This window comes from Choristoneura fumiferana, chromosome 17, assembly GCF_025370935.1.
Source record: "Choristoneura fumiferana chromosome 17, NRCan_CFum_1, whole genome shotgun sequence".
Classification (NCBI taxonomy): Eukaryota; Metazoa; Arthropoda; class Insecta; order Lepidoptera; family Tortricidae; genus Choristoneura; species Choristoneura fumiferana.
In genome coordinates, this window is record NC_133488.1 from 20,834,732 (window position 1) to 20,861,251 (window position 26,520).

Sequence of the window (26,520 nt, forward strand, 5' to 3'; positions counted from 1 at the left end):
TTTGGTTTTATAATAATAATAATAATGATTATTTATCCAGATTATGTGAAAAAAAAATGAATCAAATATGTTGTGTGAATGGAAGACTCCAGGCTCCCGAAGCAGGCTTTCTACGCAGAGCTTTCTCTAGGAAAGCGCAGATCTGGGGGGATGAGGGGGCAGTTTTTGCGTTACAAGGCCTCTGTCAAACGTCATTTAAAATGTTGTAACATACCGTGTGATGGTTGGGAAGAGCTTGCGCATAACCGATCTGACTGGCCCCCTAAAAAATGTCAACCCCTTCTCATCTGGCGCCTTAAAAATAGCTCGTCTGGAAGATCTTGACGCCAAGCGCCAGTTACAAAAAGCTAAATCCAAACATGTGTACTTGTACACTTACAACTCTTCGAGACAGCTGTTCTGTGCGCCTTGCGACCGCACTTTTAGCACAAAGTTCGGGTTTGCGAGTCACATTCGGTCACATGACCGGAGCAAACCGATTTAATTCATAGAAGGGTTCGCCGTCGACGGATACGTCGGACGGATACGTAGCGTAGAGGACATTATCAGTGTGCCATCAACCCAACATGGATGCACACCGCTTCTTCATGATGGCATGGAAACTATCGATCCTCATTGCCTCAGCAAACATGCCATAGTGGTAGCTTAAATAGCATCCTGAATGCGTTATTATTATACTGCACGCGCAGTGCACTTTATGCCCTCTGCGCGTAATAAAATAAGCGTGTGTTTAGATGGCTGGAGATCTAGAATAAAACATTATTATGAGCTACTTTTTTAGGCTACTTCAGCTCAAATTTGGCTACATTCGGTGAGTAGCCTCAAGCTTGAAAAAGGGCCATATCAAGTTTCGAGTGGTTGGCAACACTGGCCGTTTCCATTATTTATTTTTGTGTCACAAAACGATTAACATTTTGTTTTGAAGTATTTTAGTTTAGTGCACGCCAAAGGTGCACGCACGTGGGAATATAGCTGAAGAATATAGTGTCTCCAATGCATCAACATCATTTGCAATTAATATGATGGCCGGCACTAAATTGGATGTTATTTGGTCACCTGTGCACTTCGACAAATTCATAATATGGGGTCCTGACATAACATTATACGAGGTTGCTCGTTTAAAAGATATCGAGAAGAAAAGTACATGTAAGTTTTCTGATCTCTTACTAATGTGTGTAAATACTTCAACTCTGACAAAGAATCCATAAAGACCTACATCTGTCTACCTTACATTTCAAACTTTCGTTTGAAATTTTCCGGTAATACTTGTGTGTATTTCTGCATTCTATGATATCTGCGGATTAATCAATTGCTTTCTTTCTATCTAAATGATTCCCTTCATGCATACTTATTTATTATGATGGTCTATAGAACAAAATTTAAACTGATTTTAAAAACCGTTTTTTTTTGTGTAATAGTTGCTCAGATATCATCAACCCGCGGTGCGACGGTGGTAGCGTCCCAGAGCGCGAGCGGTGTCCGTTGCGTGGACATCAGTGCTATAGCTGAGCAGCCAGACCCACTGTTGGCCCTCGGTCATTCCAATGGAAGAGTCTCTCTCACCAGCCTCAAACAGACTTATGATCCACTAGGACTGGTCGGCAGGGACTTTGGTATGGCAAAATAAGATACTTATTAACCTTACTCACTTTTTTTATTTTATCTGTTTGGAAGTACATACATATAATAAATAAAAGTAATAAGTAATAATAATAATATAATAAGTTATTTTTATGTTAATTGTAGTATGTACATAGGTATTTTTATCTTTTGAATGTAAATAAAATTTGATTATATTACAAAAAAAACAATATGTATTCCCAAAACAATGATTAAATTTTTACAGTGCCCCGCTATCCTCGGCTTTGTAATTCAGTGGCTTGGAGCCATGTGGAGACTAACATGCTGGGGGTGGCTCTGGAGAAGCACCGCAGTGACCACTGCATCCTCGTGTGGGACGTCACCAGAGGCATGGGCACATCAGAGGAGTCATTACGTAAAGAAAATATTATTTTGTTTTTTTACTCTTGTCAATTTATTTGGTAGGAAGTATAATGAATCTGTATTTTGTTTCAGAAACGGACACAGCCCCTCCCACACAGGACGCTTCTCGGCCCATAGCTGAGATGGGCCTGTCAGAAACATGTCACAATGTTGCGTGGACAAACTCATCGAATCGTACTCTCCTTGCTTCTATGAACATGAAATTCATCAAAATATTTGATCTTAGAGGTAATGTCTTTGAAACAAAAATGATTGAATTTAAGATCAAAAGTTTGTAAGTATAAGATAAGTACATAATTACAAAACATGTTGTATGATGACAGAAAAGTTACTATACAGGTTGTCCCGTAAAATCAAAATCAAAAAATCAAAAATCAAAAATCAAAATCATTTATTCAGTAAATAGGCCGCAATGGGCACTTTTACACGTCATTTTTTTAAACTACCAGCGCTTTCGGAAAGACCATCATTGCCAAGAAGAATGCGCCGCAAGAAACTTGGCAGAAAGTCATTTTTTCAACATAAAAAATTACAAATAAAATACTTAAAAACTACAGTATACAATGAAATAAAAGAAAATACAAAATAATAATACAGGGATGTATGGGGTCCCTTAGTTACAAAACTAAACTCTAACTATGATCTACGTTCAGTGGAAGTGTAGAATGCTTCCACCGTCATAAATTAAAAAAAAAAAAAAAAATTATAATAATAATAATTTAATTCTGAAATTTACATTTCAGGTCAAGTAACCATTAAACTTTTGGATTCCGAAGGCAAGCTCACGTCTGCCCCCAAAGTTAGCTCACACGAACTCATGTCATGCTCTGAAAGCAGAGCGGTACCGAGTGCATGGTATTGCTTCCGTTCCCATAAGCTCTATGGGATCGTCTTGGGAGCTTCGACGTCGCGGGCCTGTGACTAGAAATTAAACTAAAAATATACACGTTTAAAATCCATAAGCTTAACAATATACAGCCTTAAATATAGCAAGGGGATGTATAAAGTCCCTGAGTTAATAATAAAATTACTATATAGCAAGGGGATGTAGAAAGTCCCTGAGTTAACAATAAATAAAATTCCTAATCTAATAATTCAGAGATGTATATAGTCTCTGAATGTCAAAGTAAACTAATTTAATTAACCAAATTATACAATCTTCAGAGGTGTAAAAAGCCTCCAATGTCAAAAACTTAAAATAATTATTAAAATAAAGAAATGGAGATGTATAAGGTCTCCAATGTCAACCAATAAAATATTTTAAATTAAATTCTGCAACGTGGACAACGGCAACAGAACCAGAAACTAGACACGAAATGCGCCGGGACACTGCCAGTCACACTTCACAACACTTATTTATACACCGACATAAACACACACACACACATACACAAACACGAATACATCACATCACACATCAACATCCTAATTTTCATCGGCTTTCAGTTTAGGCCATGTCGCATCATCACATAAGTACTCCTCAACTTTATAGTAAGCTTTCTTCAGAAGTGCACTCTTATGTATTCTTTAAAAGAGTTGTGTGGCAATTTCCATGCTTCTACAGGAACTTTATTGTAAAATCTCACACAGTTTCCCACAAAAGATTTGCTTACTTTCCGTAAACGGAATTTTGGAACGGCAAGCTTGTGCTTATTACGAGTATTGATATCATGTACGTCTGACACTTTTTTAAAGACTCGATATTATATTATAGTAAGTAGTACGACAAACTTAAATGAGAGATAGGTGGGTAGGTCATCTACCAAATATAAAAAACCGGCCAAGAGCGATTCGGACTCACGCACGAAGGGTTAGGGGGAGGCGCACGAACAATTCAAAATATAATAAGAAATTGAAATCTTAGCGTGGGTATACATTTTTCCAAAAAATCCTAAAAATCTAAATATCTTGAAAACGGTGAAATTCTTACTAAGGTAATTTGTTTTATATTTGGTAGATGACCTGCCCACCTATCTCCCATTTAAGTTTGTCGTATTACTTACGGGACACCCTGTGTAGTGAAATAATCTTTGTTTTATTAGACCAGTTGCTTTTTAGACGAAGTGAGACTAACCCAGAGTATGTCGTATTATTATCGGTAGTTTTTAGTAATTTATGCAATAGATGTATGTATAACAGGGGTCAAAAGAGGCAAATGGTGGAGCGTAGCGATCATCGTAAGAAGAAGACGTCTGAGCTTTTTTTGAGTTATTTATACAATCAACTTCAGAGAAAAACTTTAAACTTTCTTATACTTTAGTGCTGTTCCGCACACCTGGCTGGCTCCGCAGAAAACCAGCGCTGTTGACAACGCTAGTCGTGCCAACGGCACCGCTGAGTGGAGACCATTTCGGCTTTACATCATTATTTGTTTGTTCTTGTATTCTTTATAATTTTTCATCACACTTGCTCGTAAACAGTGTCGTAACATGCAGGCTACCTTGGTTGCAACGCCCCAAATAAAACCCTCGACCTTCATGGGCGTGTCATGAAACCCGTGGTCAGTAAATGAGTCATTGCGCGTACACATTTTCTTGTCATGAAGCCCAAGGACGGTCAATGAGTCGGTGCCCGTACTGATGGTGCTGCTGCAGGACCACATGGACCACCACATGCACACGCACGTTGCGGCGCATGCCGAGGGAGGTAGAGGGCGACGTTGCTAAGAGCGCAGCCCAAGGTATCGCCAATATTTGGAACAATTGTATTTTTTCTTTTACAAATATAAAATTTTACTTGCAAATGTGATGAAAAACATTGTATGTCGCACGGGCGGTACTAGAATTACGAACATCGACTCATTAAAGCCCTCAGTCTTCGACTTCGGGCTTCTAATAGACTCTCGTTCGTAATTCCTTATTTACCGCCCTTAAGACACAATGTACTATTGTAAATGTGTCTTCTCTTTTTTTGTCATGATGTGTTGGCTGAATAAACATATTTCTATTCTATTCTATACTAACCCTCCTTTGGGCAGTCGGTAATAAGTATGGCGAACGCAAAAAGAAGGTAAACAACAATAAACGAGTGGGAAATATGAAAATGACAAATATTGTTTAGATAAATTTGTTTTTAATTGATGTTTACTTGCCACTGATCATGTTAAAAATACGTGTGAGGTACTTATGTCGGCAGGTATAGATTGTGTGGAAAATTTTATTGTGTATAAAAACCATATGAATCAAGTAAGTGGCTGCAACTTAGCCTGTCCGAACGAACAAATTAAGAAAAAAAAAGTAGTTGCAGTAACGTTTTAATAATAATATAATAATAAACGTTTATTGCAGACCAGGGTCCATAGATTGTTAGTAACATGTAATCTCATTTAAAAGGGTAGTAACACAAAGAAATAAAATTATTTAAAATTATAAATTATCATTAAAATGTGTTTTAGCAACACTACTATGCAAGTGCTGTTATGGGGAATAGACAATATAGACTTTTCCAGAATCTTGTTATGTATGTCCTTATATTTATGTTTGTGACTAAGTAAATCACAAATAACAGTATAGGAGTACTTTTTGAACACAAGACCACAATTTTCTTTTAATTGGTTTCAACGGTGGGTTTCTTAAATAGCGGTGTCGTTTTACAGACTTATCGAACAAAGCGGTGAGCGTGGCGAGTTCGCGACACTGCTACGGCGTGTGCGCAGACCCGTTCAACGCGTGGCAGCTGGCGTCGCGCGGGGACGGCGTCGTGTGCGTCTGGGACGCGCGCAGCTTCGAACGCCCGCTGCTCAGCCTGCCGCTGCCGCCGCCCGTCGCGCCGCTCAAGATACAGTGGTGCCCCACCAGGTGACCCCCCCCCTGCCGCTGCCGCCGCCCGTCGCGCCGCTCAAGATACAGTGGTGCCCCACCAGGTGACCCCCCCCCCTGCCGCTGCCGCCGCCCGTCGCCCCGCTCAAGATACAGTGGGTGCCCCACCAGGTGACCCCCCCCTGCCGCTGCCGCCGCCCGTCGCGCGCTCAAGATACAGTGGTGCCCCACCAGGTGACCCCCCCCTGCCGCTGCCGCCGCCCGTCGCCCCGCTCAAGATACAGTGGTGCCCCACCAGGTGACCCCCCCTGCCGCTGCCGCCGCCCCGTCGCGCCGCTCAAGATACAGTGGTGCCCCACCAGGTGACCCCCCCTGCGCTGCCGCCGCCCGTCGCCCCGCTCAAGATACAGTGGTGCCCCACCAGGTGACACCCCCCCTGCCGCTGCCGCCGCCCGTCGCCCGCTCAAGATACAGTGGTGCCCCACCAGGTGACACCCCCCCCCCTGCCGCTGCCGCCGCCCGTCGCGCCGCTCAAGATACAGTGGTGCCCCACCAGGTGACACCCCCCCCCTGCCGCTGCCCGCCGTCGCGCCGCTCAAGATACAGTGGTGCCCCACCAGGTGACCCCCTGCCGCTGCCGCCGCCCGTCAAGATACAGTGGTGCCCCACCAGGTGACCCCCCCTGCCCTGCCGCCGCCCGTCGCGCCGCTCAAGATACAGTGGTGCCCCACCAGGTGACCCCCCCCTGCCGCTGCGCCGCCGTCCCCCGCTCAAGATACAGTGGTGCCCCACCAGGTGACCCCCCCCCTGCCGCTGCCGCCGCCCGTCGCGCCGCTCAAGATACAGTGGTGCCCCACCAGGTGACCCCCCCCTGCCGCTGCCGCCGCCCGTCGCCCCGCTCAAGATACAGTGGTGCCCCACCAGGTGACACCCCCCCCCTGCCGCTGCCGCCGCCCGTCGCCCCGCTCAAGATACAGTGGTGCCCCACCAGGTGACACCCCCCCCCCTGCCGCTGCCGCCGCCCGTCGCGCCGCTCAAGATACAGTGGTGCCCCACCAGGTGACACCCCCCCCTGCCGCTGCCGCCGCCCGTCGCGCCGCTCAAGATACAGTGGTGCCCCACCAGGTGACACCCCCCCCCTGCCGCTGCCGCCGCCCGTCGCGCCGCTCAAGATACAGTGGTGCCCCCAGGTGACACCCCCCCTGCCGCTGCCGCCGCCCGTCGCGCCGCTCAAGATACAGTGCCCCACCAGGTGACCCCCCCCCTGCCGCTGCCGCCGCCCGTCGCGCCGCTCAAGATACAGTGGTGCCCCACCAGGTGACACCCCCCCCCTGCCGCTGCCGCCGCCCGTCGCGCCGCTCAAGATACAGTGGTGCCCCACCAGGTGACACCCCCCCCCTGCCGCTGCCGCCGCCCGCGCCCCGCTCAAGATACAGTGGTGCCCCACCAGGTGACCCCCCCTGTCGCTGCCGCCGCCCGTCGCGCCGCTCAAGATACAGTGGTGCCCCACCAGGTGACAACCCCCCTGCCGCTGCCGCCGCCCGTCGCGCCGCTCAAGATACAGTGGTGCCCCACCAGGTGACCCCCCCCCCCAGTCGCTGCCGCCGCCCGTCGCGCTGCTCAAAATACAGTGGTGCCCCACCAGGTTGACCCCCCCCCCAGTCGCTGCCGCCGCCCGTCGCGCTGCTCAAAATACAGTGGTGCCCCACCAGGTGACCCCCCCCCCCAGTCGCTGCCGCCGCCCGTCGCGCCGCTCAAGATACAGTGGTGCCCCACCAGGTGACACCCCCCCCCTGCCGCTGCCGCCGCCCGTCGCGCCGCTCAAGATACAGTGGTGCCCCACCAGGTGACCCCCCCCCCTGCCGCTGCCGCCGCCCGTCGCGCCGCTCAAGATACAGTGGTGCCCCACCAGGTGACACCCCCCCCCTGCCGCTGCCGCCGCCCGTCGCGCCGCTCAAGATACAGTGGTGCCCCACCAGGTGACCCCCCCCCCCTGCCGCTGCCGCCGCCCCGTCGCGGCCGCTCAAGATACAGTGGTGCCCCACCAGGTGACCCCCCCCCCCAGTCGCTGCCGCCGCCCGTCGCGCTGCTCAAAATACAGTGGTGCCCCACCAGGTGACCCCCCCCCAGTCGCTGCCGCCCCCGTCGCGCTGCTCAAATACATTGGTGCCCCACCAGGTGACCCCCCCCCCCAGTCGCTGCCGCCGCCCGTCGCGCTGCTCAAAATACAGTGGTGCCCCACCAGGTGACCCCCCCCCCAGCCGCTGCCGCCGCCCGTCGCGCCGCTCAAGATACAGTGGTGCCCCACCAGGTGACCCTCCCCCCCTGCCGCTGCCGCCGCCCGTCGCGCTGCTCAAAAATACAGTGGTGCCCCACCAGGTGACACCCACCCCTTCCCCGCCTCACGTGCTGACTATTTAGTCTTGCGGCAAAAAAGTTATTGATCGATTCAGGCGTTACTTTACTACATTGTTTCTCCATTATCAACTACTGCTGGTAGGATGACTTCTACTAGAGTAATGGTCACTTAGGGTGAGGTAAAAGGTTCACAAAATGTTACTTTACAAGTTTTATCTACACCCATATAGTAAATCCTCAATTATACGTTCAAAAACCATAGGTAATGACCAGCATTACGACATTGCATTCTATTATGAACACGGCTGTATCGTAATGGTCATTACGATACAGAAATGCGACCACGTGCAGCAGTAGGCCGTCGCGCGCGCAGCGGGCGCAGCTCGTGGGGCAGACATATCGTTAATGCAAGTCATTCTCAATGGTTCGCGGAACGTATGATAGAGGATTTAATATATGGATACAGATAAAATATTGTATGCAACTGTATGTAATTAGGCCTGAAAACACTCATGTGACCCTATTATGACATTCGTGTTTTAAGGACCCCTATTACGATACAGTTACATAAAATACTATTGGCCAACTAGTTAGCAGTGCATATTGATTTTGTCGTAGGTGTAAAACAAACTGATTATATGTATTAAGCCGGTCATATTAGTACATTAATATCGCAAACTGCTAGTTCTGTTTTTTTTTTGTGTTGTTAGAACCACTACTACTAGTGTATATTTAAGTTTGCAGCTTCCAAAGACTTGTCTTAACCTTATACGAGAAGTATTGAAAAACAGCGTTTTTGGTTACATTTTTACAGGTAATTCAATGTGCAGGTGGTAGGACCTTGTGCAAGGTCCGCCCGGATTGCTACCACCATCTTGCTCGCTAATCCTGCCCTGAAATAGCAGTGCTTGCATTGTTTGTGTTTCGGCGTGGAGAGTAAGACAGCCGGTGAATTACTGGCACTTGAGGTATCCCATTCTTAGGCCTCTAGGTTGGCAACGCAACTGCAGTCCCCCTTGTGTTGCAGGTGTCTATGGGCGGTGGTAATCTCTTACCATCAGGTGGCCCACTTGCTCGTTTGCCATCCAGCCGAATAAAAAAAAATTCACGGTATCTCTTAATGTGTTTTAAACACCGAACATATTATTTACGTTTTAATAGTTATTTATGTGGCTGGTGCATAATGCCTAATATGTATAGCCGCATACATAACTTTATCTACATGCATATCATAAGTTTTCTATGTATAATATGTTCAGATATGGCCTGTATTTTGACTTTGACTTTGACTTTGACTGACTGACTTTGACTTTGACTGACTTTGACTTGACTTTGACTTTGAATAATAATTATTATCTACATGCATGCATAAGTTTTCTACAATATGTACAGATATGCATTGTTAAAAAAAGTATTACCGATACTTTAATGTAAACATTAAGATGCACTGTACTTTAATGTGAACATTAAGATGCACCCGCAGATACCAGGTTTCTTAATAAAGGCCATTTGATAGTCGTTTCTGAACATATAATAGGGAAGTTATGATATGCATGTAGATAAAATAGATTACATTTACTACTGCAAACGCGAATTTTGACACTGAGTTAACACTTAACCCGGGTTATATAGCTAACCCTGGCCCGCCTTGGTGTCAAATGATCAAAAAGTGCATTGTGTTTGTGTTGTAGACGCAACCTGCTGATGTCGCTGCAGCGCGACTCGCACATGTTGCGGCTGCACGACATCCAGCAGGCCAACAGCGACTACAAGCACGCGAACAGCGACATGGTGAGTGCGCCGTGCGCCGTGCGCCCGCTTACAAAATGAGAAAGAAAGAAGGGTTTATCTCGGCTCCATAACTGCCACCTAAAACTAAGACTAAGGGGCTGTTTCACCATCCATTGATTAGTCTTACTGACGGTTAAATGTGATGCCGTCTCTATTTGTACTGTTCGAATAGACGGAGACGGCATCACATTTAACCGTCAGTTAAGACTAATCAATGGATGGTGAAACAGCCCCTAAAACTAGCACTAAAACTATGTTAGTTGGTGACACCACAGGATACCAAAAAGGGTCTCCACTCAGCATGTGTTGCCGCACATTATGTGCAGTAACGCTGGTTTCCTGTGGAGCCCAAATGAGGATAATGTTTATGTCTCTCAAAACCTCTATCGATAACTCTAATATCTAAGCCGTATTATTTAATGATAGACAGACAGAGATGTTTGGAAATAATTGGTGTATTGGTGATCCCTTACTTCAGTGTTAATAAGTTTTGGTAAAAATTGCATTTTTAATACAAGCTTTTTTCGCTGACTATACTTTTATTTGACTGCGCTTGTATTGTCACCTAAACTATATTTGTATACTAAATTTCAAGTCGATGCCATTAACCGCTGAAGAGTTCCATCCTGTGGAGACGATCCTGGCTGGACAACCAGGATGTCACTACCAGATTATTGTATTGTCACACAATTTACATAAGTATACCAAATTTCAATCCAACTACTGGAAGTGTGTTGAATTTAAAATTTGATTACAGACAGACAGACAACGGGACAGGTGAAACTAAATAAAAGCTTGTAAAAATGTAGCTGTTGTTAAATACTTATGATATAAGTCATTAAATAAGTTTTAAAAGGGAAAATTGCTTCGTTAAGTTTCTTGCTGAACTCTTCTGAACAGAGCCGTGATAGATTTATTTTTGACATAAGTGCTTGTTATAGCCTAAGTTGAATAAAGATTTTGACTTTGAATGTTGCGAATTTGGACAGTAGCAATAGGCAAGTGTTTGAGGTGATTCATGTCGCAGGTTGTGGAAGCAGAGTTGGAGGAGTACGGGCGGGGCGTGTCCGTGCTGGAGCGGGACGTGGCGCCCGGCTGCGGCGCCCTCAGCAGCTTCAGCTGGCACCCCGCGCACCCCGTGCGGACCCTGTGCGTGGCGCCCGGTCAGTACCCCAGTGTCCGTGCTGGAGCGGGACGTGGCGCCCGGCTGCGGCGCCACTCAGCAGCTTCAGCTGGCACCCCGCGCACCCCGTGCGGACCCTGTGCGTGGCGCCCGGTCAGTACCCCAGTGTCCGTGCTGGAGCGGGACGTGGCGCCCGGCTGCGGCGCACTCAGCAGCTTCAGCTGGCACCCCGCGCACCCCGTGCGGACCCTGTGCGTGGCGCCCGGTCAGTACCCCAGTGTCCGTGCTGGAGCGGGACGTGGCGCCCGGCTGCGGCGCACTCAGCAGCTTCAGCTGGCACCCCGCGCACCCCGTGCGGACCCTGTGCGTGGCGCCCGGTCAGTACCCCAGTGTCCGTGCTGGAGCGGGACGTGGCGCCCGGCTGCGGCGCACTCAGCAGCTTCAGCTGGCACCCCGCGCACCCCGTGCGGACCCTGTGCGTGGCGCCCGGTCAGTACCCCAGTGTCCGTGCTGGAGCGGGACGTGGCGCCCGGCTGCGGCGCACTCAGCAGCTTCAGCTGGCACCCCGCGCACCCCGTGCGGACCCTGTGCGTGGCGCCCGGTCAGTACCCCAGTGTCCGTGCTGGAGCGGGACGTGGCGCCCGGCTGCGGCGCCCTCAGCAGCTTCAGCTGGCACCCCGCGCACCCCGTGCGGACCCTGTGCGTGGCGCCCGGTCAGTACCCCAGTGTCCGTGCTGGAGCGGGACGTGGCGCCCGGCTGCGGCGCACTCAGCAGCTTCAGCTGGCACCCCGCGCACCCCGTGCGGACCCTGTGCGTGGCGCCCGGTCAGTACCCCAGTGTCCGTGCTGGAGCGGGACGTGGCGCCCGGCTGCGGCGCCCTCAGCAGCTTCAGCTGGCACCCCGCGCACCCCGTGCGGACCCTGTGCGTGGCGCCCGGTCAGTACCCCAGTGTCCGTGCTGGAGCGGGACGTGGCGCCCGGCTGCGGCGCCCTCAGCAGCTTCAGCTGGCACCCCGCGCACCCCGTGCGGTGCTTTCTAGCCGTTCTAAAATCATTCGCTCTTTTCAAATTTAATTTAATCAAATCAACTGTTAACATGCATTGAAGAAAAGCTAATATCTAATACCTATTGTCATCGAGGATTCAAATATTTGTTTATAATTTTCAGTTTATCAAACATTTCAATTTTTTATTGGGCTTGCGCAGTGCCTATTGCTGACGCGGGGCCCCTAGGAATTTGCTTAGTTTGCCTATTGGTCAAACCAGCCTGTGAGCGGTGGACAATATCGAGTGTCGTTACAGGCAGCATCACTGACTACACGGTGTGCGAGCGCGTGACGGTGAACTGGGGCGCGGGCGGCGGGCTGGTGTGGGCGGCGGGCGGCGGCGCGCTGCGCCTCATGAGGGAAGACTTCTACCAGGCCATCAACGACGTCTCCTTCCGCATGCGCAAGCGCGCGCTCACGGACTACGGGCTCAAGGTGATTACAAGCGATGTGCGCGACCACCGCTTGGCGGAGCTCCTATGATTTGTTCCTTCAGGCCTGATGCAAAGTGTAGTGAAAATTGGATATTGTGTTTTGAAAATTGAATGTACGAAATGTAATAAAAAATGTGAAATGTTTAAAATATACGTATTACAATTACGCAGTGTCAACTGTTTGTATTGATCAAGTTTGTGTAATTTTTTCAGCCCGATATGTGGCAGAATGCAGATTTAGCGGACGACGAAGCGCTAGGAGGGCTCTGGCATTTTCTGGCGCTCAGCAAATCTCTCGTTGAAGATGGTGAGAGTCAAACTTTTTTAGAAATAGATTTTGACCATTCAATAAATTTAAATTTTTTGCATGAAAAAGATGAGAGACCTTTTCTTGGCAGTTCATTAGGGCTATCCTAACCTTAGAGACTGCCGATCGAAAGAGGGATCTGGTACTCATTCCGAACCAGTCTCTAAGATTTCTTAACCAGGAGGTACGTCTACGGCCAGATGGTCTGCGGCCTTGTATCTTCCCCTGGATAATAAGCTGAAGCAGACCATACTTGTTGTTACGCATTACATGCCCCAAATACAACAGCTTCCTCAGTTTTATACAACGTATCACTTCCAAGCTTTTATTCATTCTCTGCAATACCGTTTCGTTCCTTACTCTATCCGTCCATGATATCTTTAACATTCTTCTGTATACCCACATCTCGAAAGCTTCCATCCTCTTCCTCATGGCTTGAGTCAACGTCCAAGCTTCCACTCCATACAGAAGAACGGAAAAAACATAACAACGCACTAAGCGACATCTTGTGGAGAGTTTGAGATTCTGGTTGCAAAGAAGATGAGACATTCTACCAAAGGCTCGTCGGGCCTGTTCTATGCGACATTTTACTTCCGTACTGTGGTCTTCCTGTTGTTTAAAAATGAAGCCAAGATATCTAAAGGAACTAACTCTTTCCACTGCTTGATTGTTGATATAGAGAACATTAACAGTCTGTTTTTTCTGACTCACAATCATGTACTTGGTCTTCTTAACATTAATGTAATTACAGGATAGGCTAAATGAAAAATGTAAAAGCGTACACTAGCTGACGCAGTTTGCACGGAGCGGGTGGACGCCTGTTGAAAAATAGCGTGAGCAGTGCTAACTGCTCACGTCGCGTGCGACGGTTTTCACCTGTACCCGCGGCCGCAGGCGCGCGCCCTAAGGGTCGCCACATACACTCGCAATTCTGTTTCGGGATTTAAATTCGAAATTCCGGTTCGGAATTCCGTAAATACATCACACACGTATGTTTATTTCAATTCTAAAGGCATGCGGAATTTGTATTGTGCTAGGTCCATAGATTTGTATGTATTTACTGCGTTCCGAGCTCCGAATCGGAATTTAATGAATTTATTGAATTCCGAGTATGTGGCGGCCCTAAAAGTGTTTTAAGGGGTACATTTTTTGGTTGTGTTGTCCAGGCTGCATCCGCAACGTAGGGTCGCGTCACCCGGGCGTGTGCGGCGTGCTGCGCGCGCCGGGCGACGGCGGCTACCGCTCAGAGCCCGTGCCCTCGCTGCTGCCCGACCTGCCCAGCCGACGGGTCACGCTCTACCGGCAAGTACCCCCCTCCCCCACCCCATACATCCCACCGACCGCATGGATAAGTCGAATTTTTTTTCCATCTACATGATGAGTGTGTGCGTGTAGATGTATGGTGTAAAGATTTTTTTGTCGCATTTTATTGAAAAGTTTGTATTTATTGTGCTCTCTTCATTAGCTTTAGTACCTCATCTTACTGCCGTACGTTTTTCATCTGGACCCGCGTGGGAATTACGGCCCAAGCCCTCTCATTCTGAGATGAGGCCTGTGTCTAGCAGTGGGATGTATATAGGCTGGGATGATGATGATGAATACAATACAACTTGACCCCCGCTCTGGGCCATTTCTGGTGCAAAGGTTGTCCTTCGCTGTTACTGAGCAACGCGGCAAGCGTTTTGTGCATCTTTAATCCTGGTTTGAAGCGGGGCGGTTTGTTCGACTGATTAAAAACAAAATTTGGCTGACATTTCGGGTGCCGTCGTATTCCAATTGAAATCTGAGTTTCCCCGATGGAAAACCATTATGCATTCCATCAGTAGTGAGGTGGTTTGTGTGCGCAGGAGTGCGGAGCGCACGCGCGCGCTGCAGCTGTGCGGCTGGGGCTGGGGCTGGGAGAACGCCGGCGCGGGCGTCGAGCGCGCGGAGGCCGAGGCACGCCGTGTGCCGCGCCGCCGCGCTCGCCGCCTTCCACCTGCGCCTGCGCAGCGCGCTGGACATACTGGCGCGCGCAGCCTCCCCGCAGGTATCAGACGACGAAGCCTTATTCTCTAACACGCTTCACGCTTCGAAGATCGTATTCAAGACATGATGGAATTTATTATGAGAAAAATGACGATGAGAACATACTAAGATCGGCGCCGTCCGCAAGACCGACAGTTTGTTGATTTGAGTCCATTTCGTAACGTGCGTATTTTGTATTTTTTTTTCATGTCACGAATAAAATGTTTTCTTACTTTTTTACTACGTTTGTACGAGGTGTATATGGAATGTATCAGTGTGTTATAATTACTTGTTTTCTAAATTGCTCACTATTTTATTTTATTTTTAGTATACCAAAAATTAGTCATTCTATTGTACTGTATTGTATCAGGAATGAAATGATACAATAGCAGTAAAACGATCCGTTGTGCGTTTAAGTTGCGAGTGGTGGCGCTGGCGCTGGCGGGGCTGAGCGAGGAGCGTCTGTGGCGCGAGTCGCTGTCGGCGGCGGCGCCCGCTCTGCCCGACGCGTACCTGCGTGCGCTGCTGCACTTCCTGGCCGCCTCCTCCTGCGCACACGCCGCGCCGCCGGACCTCTCCGCCGTGCTGGTCAGTGCGATACTTTAGTGTTGTAGACCAGGCGTGACACACCAGGCCTGAGTCGCTCCCACCATGCTCCGCCTGGGGACGATCGATAGTAAAAAACTACTTGACGTCGTCAGAATAATGTAGGCCTTCCATCATTATCATCTGGATAGTAGGTGTTCTTCCACAGTACTGTTTACTCGCAACTATTTTTTGCTCTACACCAATAAATTGTGGAACGAATTTTCCCCTGTGCTGTTTTCGAATATCTTCAATATACATGTATATCCGTGTCCATGAACATTATGGAGCATACCATCAGGCGACATGCATGCTCATTTATCTCGTAATCAATGTCATAACCGTTACTGTTTGTGCCATGACCAGGATGCTGTATAACCATTTGGTGCTGTGACCAGGATATATTTATTTGTCACAGAATGAGACCGAGATGCGTCTGGAGGACCGCGTGGCTTTCGCGTGCATGTACCTATCGGACGCACGTCTCCACGAGTACATCCAGGCCAGCGCCGACGCAGCCGTGCAGCGCGGCGACCTCGCCGGCATATTGCTCACCGGTAAAGAGGAGGAGTGGGGGGGGGGGAGGTCAGCGTGAAATTAAATTAACGCTGTACATTTCCATTATTTTTTAAGGTCGCTTGTCACGGTCAGCTAGGCACTACAGCGCCAGTAGATGACGTTAGTGTGCAAATTCCACGTATTTTATTTTTTTTAGGAATGAAATCGTGGATATTTTTATAAAATAATGTACATACCGCCAATAGCGTGAAATTTGTGATATATCCTACCAAGTTTCAGATGTATTTTAATTTAGAAAATACTTTCACTTGATCGCTGCAGTTTCGACTGAGATATTTTCGCACACATGCTTGTAATTTGTTGTAAACAGAAGTCTTTGTTAATTTCGCTCTCATGATCAAAGAGCAGATTGGCCTAGTTGCATAAGGCTAGAGTTTACCCTACCCTCAGCTTAGGAAGTTCGGGTTCAAACCCGTTGTAAGATTTAATTTTTTTTGTTTTTTTTTTATTGTTCTCAGTTAATGATGTTAATATTTTTTAAATGTGTAGCTAAAAATTTATAAGACCTAATTTAGGCACAAACATTTTTTTTTTTAATTTTAGGTAAATCTGAATATGCACAGCACAACTACAGTAAGAACTATGAGAATTCCTCACATCCACTCAAGGGTTGCTTGGTAGAGATCCCTTCGAGGGATAAGTTCGCCTTTACAAAGTCAAGGAAACCGAATCACGTACCAGAGTGGAATCCAAGTGGAACCTTTTCATATTTAATTGCACTGTGATTTCTTTGGCAAGTGTATGGGATGTCAACATGACATTAGTAGCACATAGGTTCCACCCTGGTACGTGACTCAGTTTCCTTGACCGTAACTCAACGATTGTTTATTTATTTTTTATTTACAATACACTTCAGCAGCAGCAGCAGCAGCAGTGCTTGCATTGTTGTGTTTCGGCGTGGAGAGTAAGACAGCCGGTGAAATTACTGGCACGTGAGGTATCCCATCTTAGGCCTCTAGGTTGGCAACGCGTCTGCAATACCCCTGGTGTTGCAGATGTTTATGGGCGGTGGTGATCTCTTACCATCAGGAGACCCACTTGCTTGTTTGCCATCCAGTCGAAAAAAATAATTACATACTATGAGAAAATTAGTCATAATCATTATCCCTATACCTACATACACAGGCCTCCTCTCACAATGAGGGCTTGGGCGTTATTTTCAACGCAGGCCCAGTGTGAATTAAAATATAGCACACACCATTAATTATATAGCAGGTGGTTTCTTCACGATATTTTCCTTCAACGAAAAACACTTGAAAATATGAAATTAGACTTGTTTATTTTTCTTTCACATTTAATTGGTTGGGTAGTAATCGAAGGCTCTATTGAACAACAAATAAAAAGTCCATCACTAAGTCAGTTTTTATTTATTTATTTACATCAGTCAATTAAATTAGCCCACATACAACCACTGCTGAGTGCCTCTTGCATTTTCACGCCACTTTTCCAGTCTTGTGCCAGTCTCGTACACAGCTTACCAGCCGACAATGTATGTTATGACAGTGTTTTTTCACTCTGTAATTAAATATTTTATTATGAAAATAAAATATATTTTGAAGAAGCATATTTTGTCAAATTAACTTTTCTCTGAACTCCAAAATTACCGAGATATGAGGCTCAAAAGTTAGTCCGCTACCAAGGGGCTGGGGACTTGGAAAAAAAAAACAGTAAAAAAAATCTGTCCTAAACACCTACGGTCATGGAAACTGAGACTTTAGGCCTCCCCCATATTTTCCCGTGATGCCAATACTCGCCACGTTTGATAAGCGGGTTGGCGAGCGTAGTAAGTATATGATGTGGGGTTGCTTGGAAAACGCTGCTGCCCATCTTCTGATATTATCCCTCAGCCGATTCCTACGGTACCCACGGGGGTGGTGGAAGTTGTATGTTGTACTCAGCCTCTACTGTACTTACTTTTTAATTTCCTTATAATGCGTCTTTTTCGAGACCAGAGTATTGATGCTTTATGTATTTTTTTCGAAAAGTTCGTGGCTTCATAGTTTCCAATGTGAATTATAATTCAGTTCAATACTTGAAAATATAACTGCATTCACATTATAGATTATAGATAATGATAATCCCGCCAGTTTCGAGGACAAATTACGATAATTTAATTTAGGATAAAATTACTCCATTAGTTTACAATGTCATGACAACCTATGACAACAAACGAACAAAAAATTATGACTGACTTGACGAATTTGACATTTGACTTGATGTTTTTTTATTTTTATTTTATGGAAAAAGCCACAAGCCATGCAGCCTTTATCTGATTTTATCACTACTAATTTATAATCCGTTAATGCAATTTTCCGTACTTATTTGTTAATACGTTAATGTTATGTGATTTTCTTCCTTATTTCTGTCGGAAACCCAAAGAATTGGCAATACATTTGTTCGTTGCACTCAGTTGCACTTCAGTCTTTTGACTGACGGACTTTGTACCTATGGCCAGCAAAAATATTAAAAAAAAAGTTAAACGAGCTTCAAAATGCTAATTATGTGATTTTGATCAGACAAATCAAACGAAATCTGGCAACGTCGCTTAGCATCAAATTGTCAGCGTGTTGACAACGTAGCTGAAACACACACTACTAACCGAGCCGTTGGCGTACGATACTGTCGCCGTCCACTCACATATTGACAAAAAATAACTAAAATATTCATCTAGATTAAGCTATTAATCAAAGCTTTCTTTAGGTAAATAAAAAATGCCTCAAATAAAGAACAAAATAAAAGTCAGCAGATGTGATTTTAATTTCAAATTATTCTTTCAAGCGCACATGATTGTGTTATACATTAGTATGGAAATCGTTCCACCTTAACCCTCGACGCAAAAAGAGGGGTGTTATAAGTTTGACCGCTATGTGCGTCTGTTATGTCTATGTGTATGTCTGTGGCACGGTAGCTCTTAAACGGGTGCACCGATTTGAATGCGATTTTTTATATTTGAAATCAGGTTTTCTAGCGATGGTTCTTAGACTAGCAACTTGGTTCAACTAGTTTGAAATATTATTGATTATATGTATTTTAGTTTGTAAGGTATTTATTGTATGGGCCAAGTTGCCCGAAATAAATGGATTTATTATTATTAGACATGTTTCATCAAAATCGCTGTAACCGTTTTTGAGATATTGAACTTTGAAGAGACAAAGTCGTGGGTTTTGGTTAGGTTATTGTCGGTTGCTTCCGTTTTGAGTTCCGTTTTTAGGTTGCAAATACTCACCACGCTTAGACGCTTAGTAAACGAGCTGGCGTGTGCAGTATATGACGTAGAGGTTACCAAGAAGACGCTGCTGCCCATCTTCTGGTATTATTCCTTCTTTCTTCCTCTCTACGGCCCCCGGAGAAAGGGACAACATTCTAACACCGACGCCCCACGGCCCCGCGAGACCTATGACCAACAGTAGACGTCACATCTGGCTTTTTTAGATTTTTCGGAAAAACAATACCGCCGCGGCCAGAACAGCAATTGCTTGCCGAGGCATTAATTTCTGGTACTACATTTTTCGGTTACTTTTGTGTGTCTCAGGTATGGGTCCGCAAGGAATAGCGCTACTGCAGCGCTGGCTGGAGCAGACGGGCGACGTGCAATCCGTAGCGCTGCTGGCGGCCCGCTGCCTGCCCGCCGACCAGATCCCGCCGGCCTGGCTCGACAGGTGACTCTTACACCTTACACAATGAGGGCTATCGCGTGTGAATTCGCCACTAGAGGCGCTAGTGTAGCGTGAGGTCTCCGAAATGTCAAATCTCATAGTTTTTGGGTGAGCTACGCGGGTTTATTTATAATTAGAATAAATTTGTGAATATTTTGCAATATCTGAAATTAATTATAGCAAATATGCGTTCCGGGGCAATGAATGTCTGTGTTTTGAGACAGTTTTGTCTTTCGGAAACCTTTGTCCTCCCTTTTTTCCGAACAAAACGGGGACTATGCAACACTGTGGCATGCTCGATATTTTTATGGTACGGTTTTAAGGTGTATTAAATATGATATTAATCTGAACGAACTAAAAGAATTTCCTACCAGTTGTTGTACAACTGGTAGCATGGTGTACGGTTGTGTCACTCTGAAGATGAGCTCTGGTTGAGTTCGAAACGCGTCAGTGTAGTGTGGTGGTGGTGATAGATGGGTTTGTGTGATTTGTGTGTGTTCTTACAGTGTGGAGGTGGAGGAACTGCATGAACACGCATATTTTGCATAAGCTTAGCTATCGTAAGGTCGCGGGTGAGCAAGGAAATTCTTTTAGTTCATTGATATGGACCTCCGCAAAGTAACGCCTGATTCAATAAATTATTTAATCTAAACTTTGTTTTCACGCCCGTAATAACAGACTTTGAAAGCCATACTTAAAAACCTCACGCTACAGTGCGCCGTCTAGTGAGACAAAAAACGATAGCCCTCATTGCAAAGCTCCCGTGAAAGGATAATAAATTGGCTAGCTTTCTATTCTACCTTATTTTATTACCTTATTTCTATTCTACCTTGTTTTATATGTCTGCTAAATTCCAAGTCTAGTCCTAGTTTAAGCTGCGCGTTGTCTGTCAATCAGTCTGATTTTGTATAACCCCTGAGCCTAGTGGCCCTAAAAATTCAATTAAATGTACACAATAAGTTCAAGGGAATTACGGACTTATGTCTATGTAACAAAGTGAATACTTTTTGTTTTTCTCTTGTTTTACACCACAGCTGTTCGACTTTATTACTGAAATAGTTAGATTCAAATTGCTCTGACGAATTTTGTAAAAATATTTACATGGTGGGCCTCGGCAGCTAATACATCCCCGCTGTCAACCGACGGGTGCCAATGAATAATGATGCTTAAGATGCTTTCATATAAATTGCCGGAGAATCAAAACCTATAGGGTATTTCCAGTTATCCTACAGACTTGAAATTTGATTTGAAGGTAGCTCTTACAGCACAACCAATACAGTTTTTTTTTATCGTATCTCTCTATGTCAGTAACCAATCGAAAATCACCCCCTACTTACAAATTTGTACGGTATCCTGGGTGCGAGAGTTCGACTTACATTTGGCCGGTTTTTGTTAGTTTAGCAGGTAGCGACCATCAGACTAACGTATAAATATTTGTGTGTCGCCAGTTACCGCAGCATCCTGGACAGCTGGCAGCTGTGGTGGGCGCGCTGCGCGCTGGACACGTGGGTCTCGCAGGGCGATACCGGCGCAGACGCCGTGCCCCGGCAGGTATGTCCCACGTCACACGATCACGGCTGTCGGTCCAGTTAAAAAAATATAGTAAAAGTACTAAAGTAAATCTTGTGTTAAATGAATTTGGCCACTACTGTATTAGACCCTTGGACCCTATTCCTTGTATTTTACAGGTGTCCGTAGCATGTACATATTGTGGAAAGTCAGTGGCAGCGCCGCCCGGCCAGAACCGGCCGCGGCCTGCCTTCGCGCGCCTACCGCCGCCCGCAGCCAAAATGAAGGTAAAAAATAAAAACTTTATTTTTCTTCTGACCAGCAATTGACACCTGATGGTACATAGGTCGCAAATATGCATGGATAGTTTAGAAAGAAAATGTTATGAGTGACAATTAATGCCCTATCTACGCGTTGTGTAATGCTTCTATTGTAGCAAATCTCGTCATGCGAGTTTTTGGTACTTGGAACCAGAATAAAAGTGTATCGACATTTAAAATGTAGCAAATGCGTCGTAAGACTTTTTGGTCCTTCGAACTAGATGTACACGTGTGTCTTCATTTGTGTTGTAGCAAATCTCGGCGTGCCCGAACTGTCGCAAGCCGCTGCCGCGCTGCGGCGTGTGCCTGCTGCACCTGGGCACGGGCGCGGGCGCGGTGGGCGGCGCGGGGGCGGGGGCGGGCGCGGGCGCGGGGGCGGCGGCGGGGCGGGCGCAGGCGCGGGCGGCGCCAGCTTCGCGGGCTGGTTCAGCTGGTGCGTGTCGTGCCGGCACGGCGGACACGCCAACCACCTCGCCAGCTGGTTCAGGTCAGTTACTGTCACTTTTGTACGATACTCGCTTAAGATTCGGTGGCGTAGCGTTAGATTTTTCCATAGTAAAGCCGAGTGGAGCGAGGATAGGTAAATAAAGCGTTTCTTTAGCTTCTACACATTCCTCGCCTGGTGGAAACGCAGACTTAAACACATAGGTTACATTTAAAATAAAATTTTATAGTCTCCCATCATGAAGATACAGTCAGCAGCAGAAGTAGATGAGCGGTTGTTGTGCCCAAAATGATTTAAACACTCTATTATTCTCCTGAACCTTTTGCCTCATAGCTGAGCATATTCACACTCAGCACCTTCAAATGAATATGTGTTTTTTTCATGAGCAATAAATGTTTTTTTTTCTTTCTTATTACCTTGGCAGTACAGTCGAGTATAGATCATTTTGAGCACCGTAACCGCTCATCCACTTCTGCTGCTGACTATATTTGTTAAATACATTAGATCTATTAGACACATTTTTATTTATATACGAATTTTCGATTTGGTATGTGGGACTCACTTTTTCTTACTTTAATTAAAATCTAATTTCTAATCCTCATCGTCTCATTTATTTTACACGAATATTATAAAATCCAATTTAAAGCGACTTTTAAATTTAAACGGAAAGAAATAAAATAGTTTTTTTTCTCAATAAATTGCATAGCACCCGCGGGAGAATGCTAAATTCACAGAGGAAATCGCGGGTTATCTTTTAAAAAATCCGTCGAAACAAGAATCGGGAACTAATCCTTCCGTTTCCCATCCACCGTGTATCGTTGCAGAGAGCACGCGGAGTGCCCGGTCAGTTCGTGCTCGTGCCGCTGCAGCTCGCTGGACGCGCCCGACCGACACTAGCTCCGCTCCGCTCTGCGCCGCGCCCGCGCCCACACTCACGACGCCGCTCCGACACACAGGCCAGTCGAAGACACTAACACCCTCACTGACATCTCTGACAAGTCCTCACAGTCGTCCAATAAAGGCTCACAAGCCAACGTCAATACATGACCAACATTCAACTCGAAGTACAATGTTAGCGCGGTTTCGGACTAGCGCTTTATATATATATATATATTTTTGGAAGCGCGTGTAGGCGCGTATTAACTCTTTGACCGCCTCGGTCGGTAAAACACGACAGCTGAAAAAAGTGCCATAGTGGCCATGTCGGAATTTCGTGGCGCATATGGAACGATTTTCATTAAAAAATAAATTGTCGACCGTGGCGTTAAAAGGTTAATGCGCCTTTTGCCACACGGTTTAATGTAGCGCGCGTGTAAGCACGTATGCCAAAACGACCGTATACGCGCAGAAGAAGCTAGTCTGAAACTACCCTTACAGTTGAAATAAATCCCTATTTATCTACTGGATGGTTTGTTCCGTGGCGTACAGAGCGCGTCACTTCATTGGTAGGGCGGTCAAGACAGAGGTAAAGTGAGCTGTTGTTTGCTTCTGAAAAGGAAACCAGTGGGTCGATTTTTTTTTAACTACGCCCATAAGAAAACCAAACGAAAGTGAAATTTCAGCAAACAGATTTTGCATTATTGATTGGTATTTTCACGGACGTGATTTATAATCGGTCCCCTGTTCGCTGTCAGCTACTTTTTATAGCAAAATTTGACTTTCTTATATGCGATATAATGCGATTGCAATAGCGGGCGTAAACAATAGACCTGCTGGTTCCTTGAATGGACAAGTGAAGATAGATAACAGCAGTGTCTAGCAGTAGACCCGGCCAACTTCTATAGCAGCGAAGTGTCTTCAGTCTAAAATAAGTTAGAAATTTAGCTAACAGGTTGTATGGTCAGGTGTAAACATTGTCCTCTGATAAAGTCAATAGCTTTAAAATATGAAATTCGATTTCTTTTTAGACCCCAACTTTTTAGTTTTGTTCCGTTAAACATGAGGGTGACGTTAAACATCACCAATTTAAGTTTTGGCGAAACTTTATATAGCTTATTTGTACTAGATGTTAATTTGACGCGTCGAATGAATCGTGGACGTGGATACCAACTTACTTAAAGACTTGGCCATACTAACCACTAGCTTCGTAACATCCAAAATGCGCGCGCGCAGCGCGGCAATGGCGCCAGTGTGACGGCAGAGCGGCAACCAGCGACGACAGACAGCCATGTTGACATATTATTTGCTTCGTGATTAAGTATTGGGAATCAAGCGTTTTACGTTCACGTTGTTTAATGAAGCTATTATTAATCGTTTGTTTCAAGTAAAATGTTGCTTTCAGTTGTATTTTTTAAGTCAAGCAATAAACGCATAAAGACAATTTTTTTGAAAATTATAGTCGGGTGCAAAAGCCGGTGACAGCCCTAAAATTGGGGCGTTTGTTCTCATTTAACTCGGTCAAATATGCACAAAATAGCAACTTCAAAAATGGACCCAGGTTATCCAAGTGTCTAGTTTATTGAGAATAAAAAAAAACAGCAGCATTTACTTATGAATACAACGTAGGCATTTATTGTAATGTAATTTTTAAATGCAAACGCAGACTGGTGTTTTTGTTAATTGTTCTTTGTATAATTTTAAGGATAGTAAAGACTGGTACGTATAGCGACATTATTCTAGTCGATGCTTGTCCTCACCAAATGTTTGTTTGTATGCATGTTGTTGTCTCCTACTAAACATGGTGCTGATGGTAGCCTATTGACGAGGCATTCCTTGATGAATGTTCAATTATGTGAGATATATTCCTAGTTCTATAAGCAAATAAGTGAAATATTTTTATACATAGATAGGTTGATTTTTGTATAAATGATTCATTAAGTAAAGGATAGTTTTCTAGTTGACTTATAACTGCCAATTTATTTTTGCACTAAGGGTTAAATTGCTGGATGTCTTTATACTGGATTCAGTACTCTTGCACCGAAAAGGTGTTTTAATCATACAACCTATTTTATTAAGAAAAAAATTCTGTCCAGTATAAACACAGCCGTTGGGTTGAATTGAATCATATGAAAACAGTTTTAAATAAAAATGCTCATGTATTTCCAAATATATATATATATATGTATATATACATTTATTAAATAATTATTTCATCTGTATTCCAATTTAACAATAAAATTTTCAAAGACACAACATTGTTTATTTATTTATCGTACAAGGATTGGATCCTGCACGGGCCAGAGTCCCGCCGGCGGCCAGGCCGCCGCGGGACGCTAAGTACACTTGCAGCCGTGTACGGAGCTGCGGACTGGCTGTAGCAGCCCGCGCCGGCGCAATACCAACGAGGGCGAGTCTCCTCGCACCTCTGTATTCTTACCGGGGCCAGAAACTACTACATATTGCACATTTTCTTTGATCATCGGGGCCTACGTGTAAAACATTATCTTTCCAAAATATCCACCATTGAATTAGCATCCTTTTATTCTGTAGGACTCCCGTTCTTACAACAAATATACAAATCATGATGCTTTTAAAAACACATCTACAAACAACATTCTCCGCACATGATTTGAACGAATAACTTCAACATCACAGAGACGAAAGAAATTCACAATTTGTTGTGAATAAAAATACCTACCGTTAGTAGTCGAGAATAATTTATTTTTATAATTCAAAAGTTTACTATCTTTGGTGTGGTAGACGAGTGAATACTGGGCGCGGGGGGAGGCCGCGGCTTCGCGACAAGAACAATCTTGAGTATCATTTTCATATAAATATATAAATTTGTTTGCGCGCCCACATCGAGGGAACATATAACATTCATTTAGGCAATTCTCTAGTGGTCGCACCGACGACACCTACTATAATTACATATAACTACTTCGTAGATTATTCATATAAAACATTTCTTCCAAATATTGATATTTTTTGTACAAATTATCATTTTACTACATTTTAAAGCTTTCAAATTAAGATTGTCTTAATTTTAACATCTACACACGTATTATCTATAGCTTAGCTAATTCATTATGAATTATTACATCAAATAGACAATTATTTTTACGTAACTACAAACATCTCGCCTCGAGATGGACACATTTGGCAGGACACATTTCGTTAGCGAGTCAGTCGGCGGGGCGCGCGCCGCCGCCGCCGGCCCCGCCCGGCTGGAATGTGCTGGCAAGAGGCCGCGGGGCGTCTGACGCCGGCATACCACATACCGCTATGATATACGAACGACTTCCATAAATATACATAAATTCTTTTAAACTTACCAAGCGCAAAGTATCATCACACTATATCGATAGTTCTAAATAAATAATCTTCAGTACACAAGTAACACGTTGACATAGAACAACAACAGGGTGTCGAGGCACCGTAGATTCGAGTATCAGGGTCGCTGCGGCGGCCGTTGCGCGCGCGCGCGGGAATGTGTCAGTACGCTGCCGGAGCCCGGGGCGCGGGGCGCGGGGGCGCGCGGCCGCGCTCACTTGCCCTCGTCCTGCTCCATCGGCTCCTCCGACACCGACCGCGAGCTGTCCGGCGAACTGCGCACACACAACACGATATAAGCAGCTGCCTCTAAACACACTATGTATCATCAGTATGTATCAGTATGTGTCATCAGGTCGTCAGTAAGGTGAATAGACAAGACAATT

General features: G+C 45.6%; 2 protein-coding genes across 2 annotated transcripts in view; one reads left to right on the forward strand and one right to left on the reverse strand.

The window, feature by feature from the left end:
• The first annotated feature begins 864 nt into the window (after positions 1-864).
• On the forward strand, positions 865-25,051 carry mio (GATOR complex protein mio). The gene is given in 20 exon segments (XM_074100842.1): positions 865-1,146; positions 1,419-1,613; positions 1,847-1,996; positions 2,077-2,232; positions 5,600-5,801; positions 9,812-9,911; positions 10,939-11,074; positions 12,337-12,515; positions 12,728-12,821; positions 13,988-14,123; positions 14,669-14,762; positions 14,764-14,850; positions 15,246-15,416; positions 15,832-15,970; positions 19,525-19,651; positions 21,097-21,199; positions 21,337-21,444; positions 21,730-21,812; positions 21,857-21,964; positions 22,747-25,051. Coding segments are annotated over 20 exon segments (2,568 nt in total). The 5' UTR covers positions 865-1,019; the 3' UTR covers positions 22,820-25,051.
• HDAC4 (histone deacetylase 4) overlaps positions 24,959-26,520 on the reverse strand; it is a 99,392-nt gene continuing 97,830 nt past the window's right edge. The window contains 1 exon segment of the mRNA XM_074100841.1: positions 24,959-26,409. Coding sequence (XP_073956942.1) covers positions 26,349-26,409 — 61 coding nt within the window. The 3' untranslated portion in view covers positions 24,959-26,348.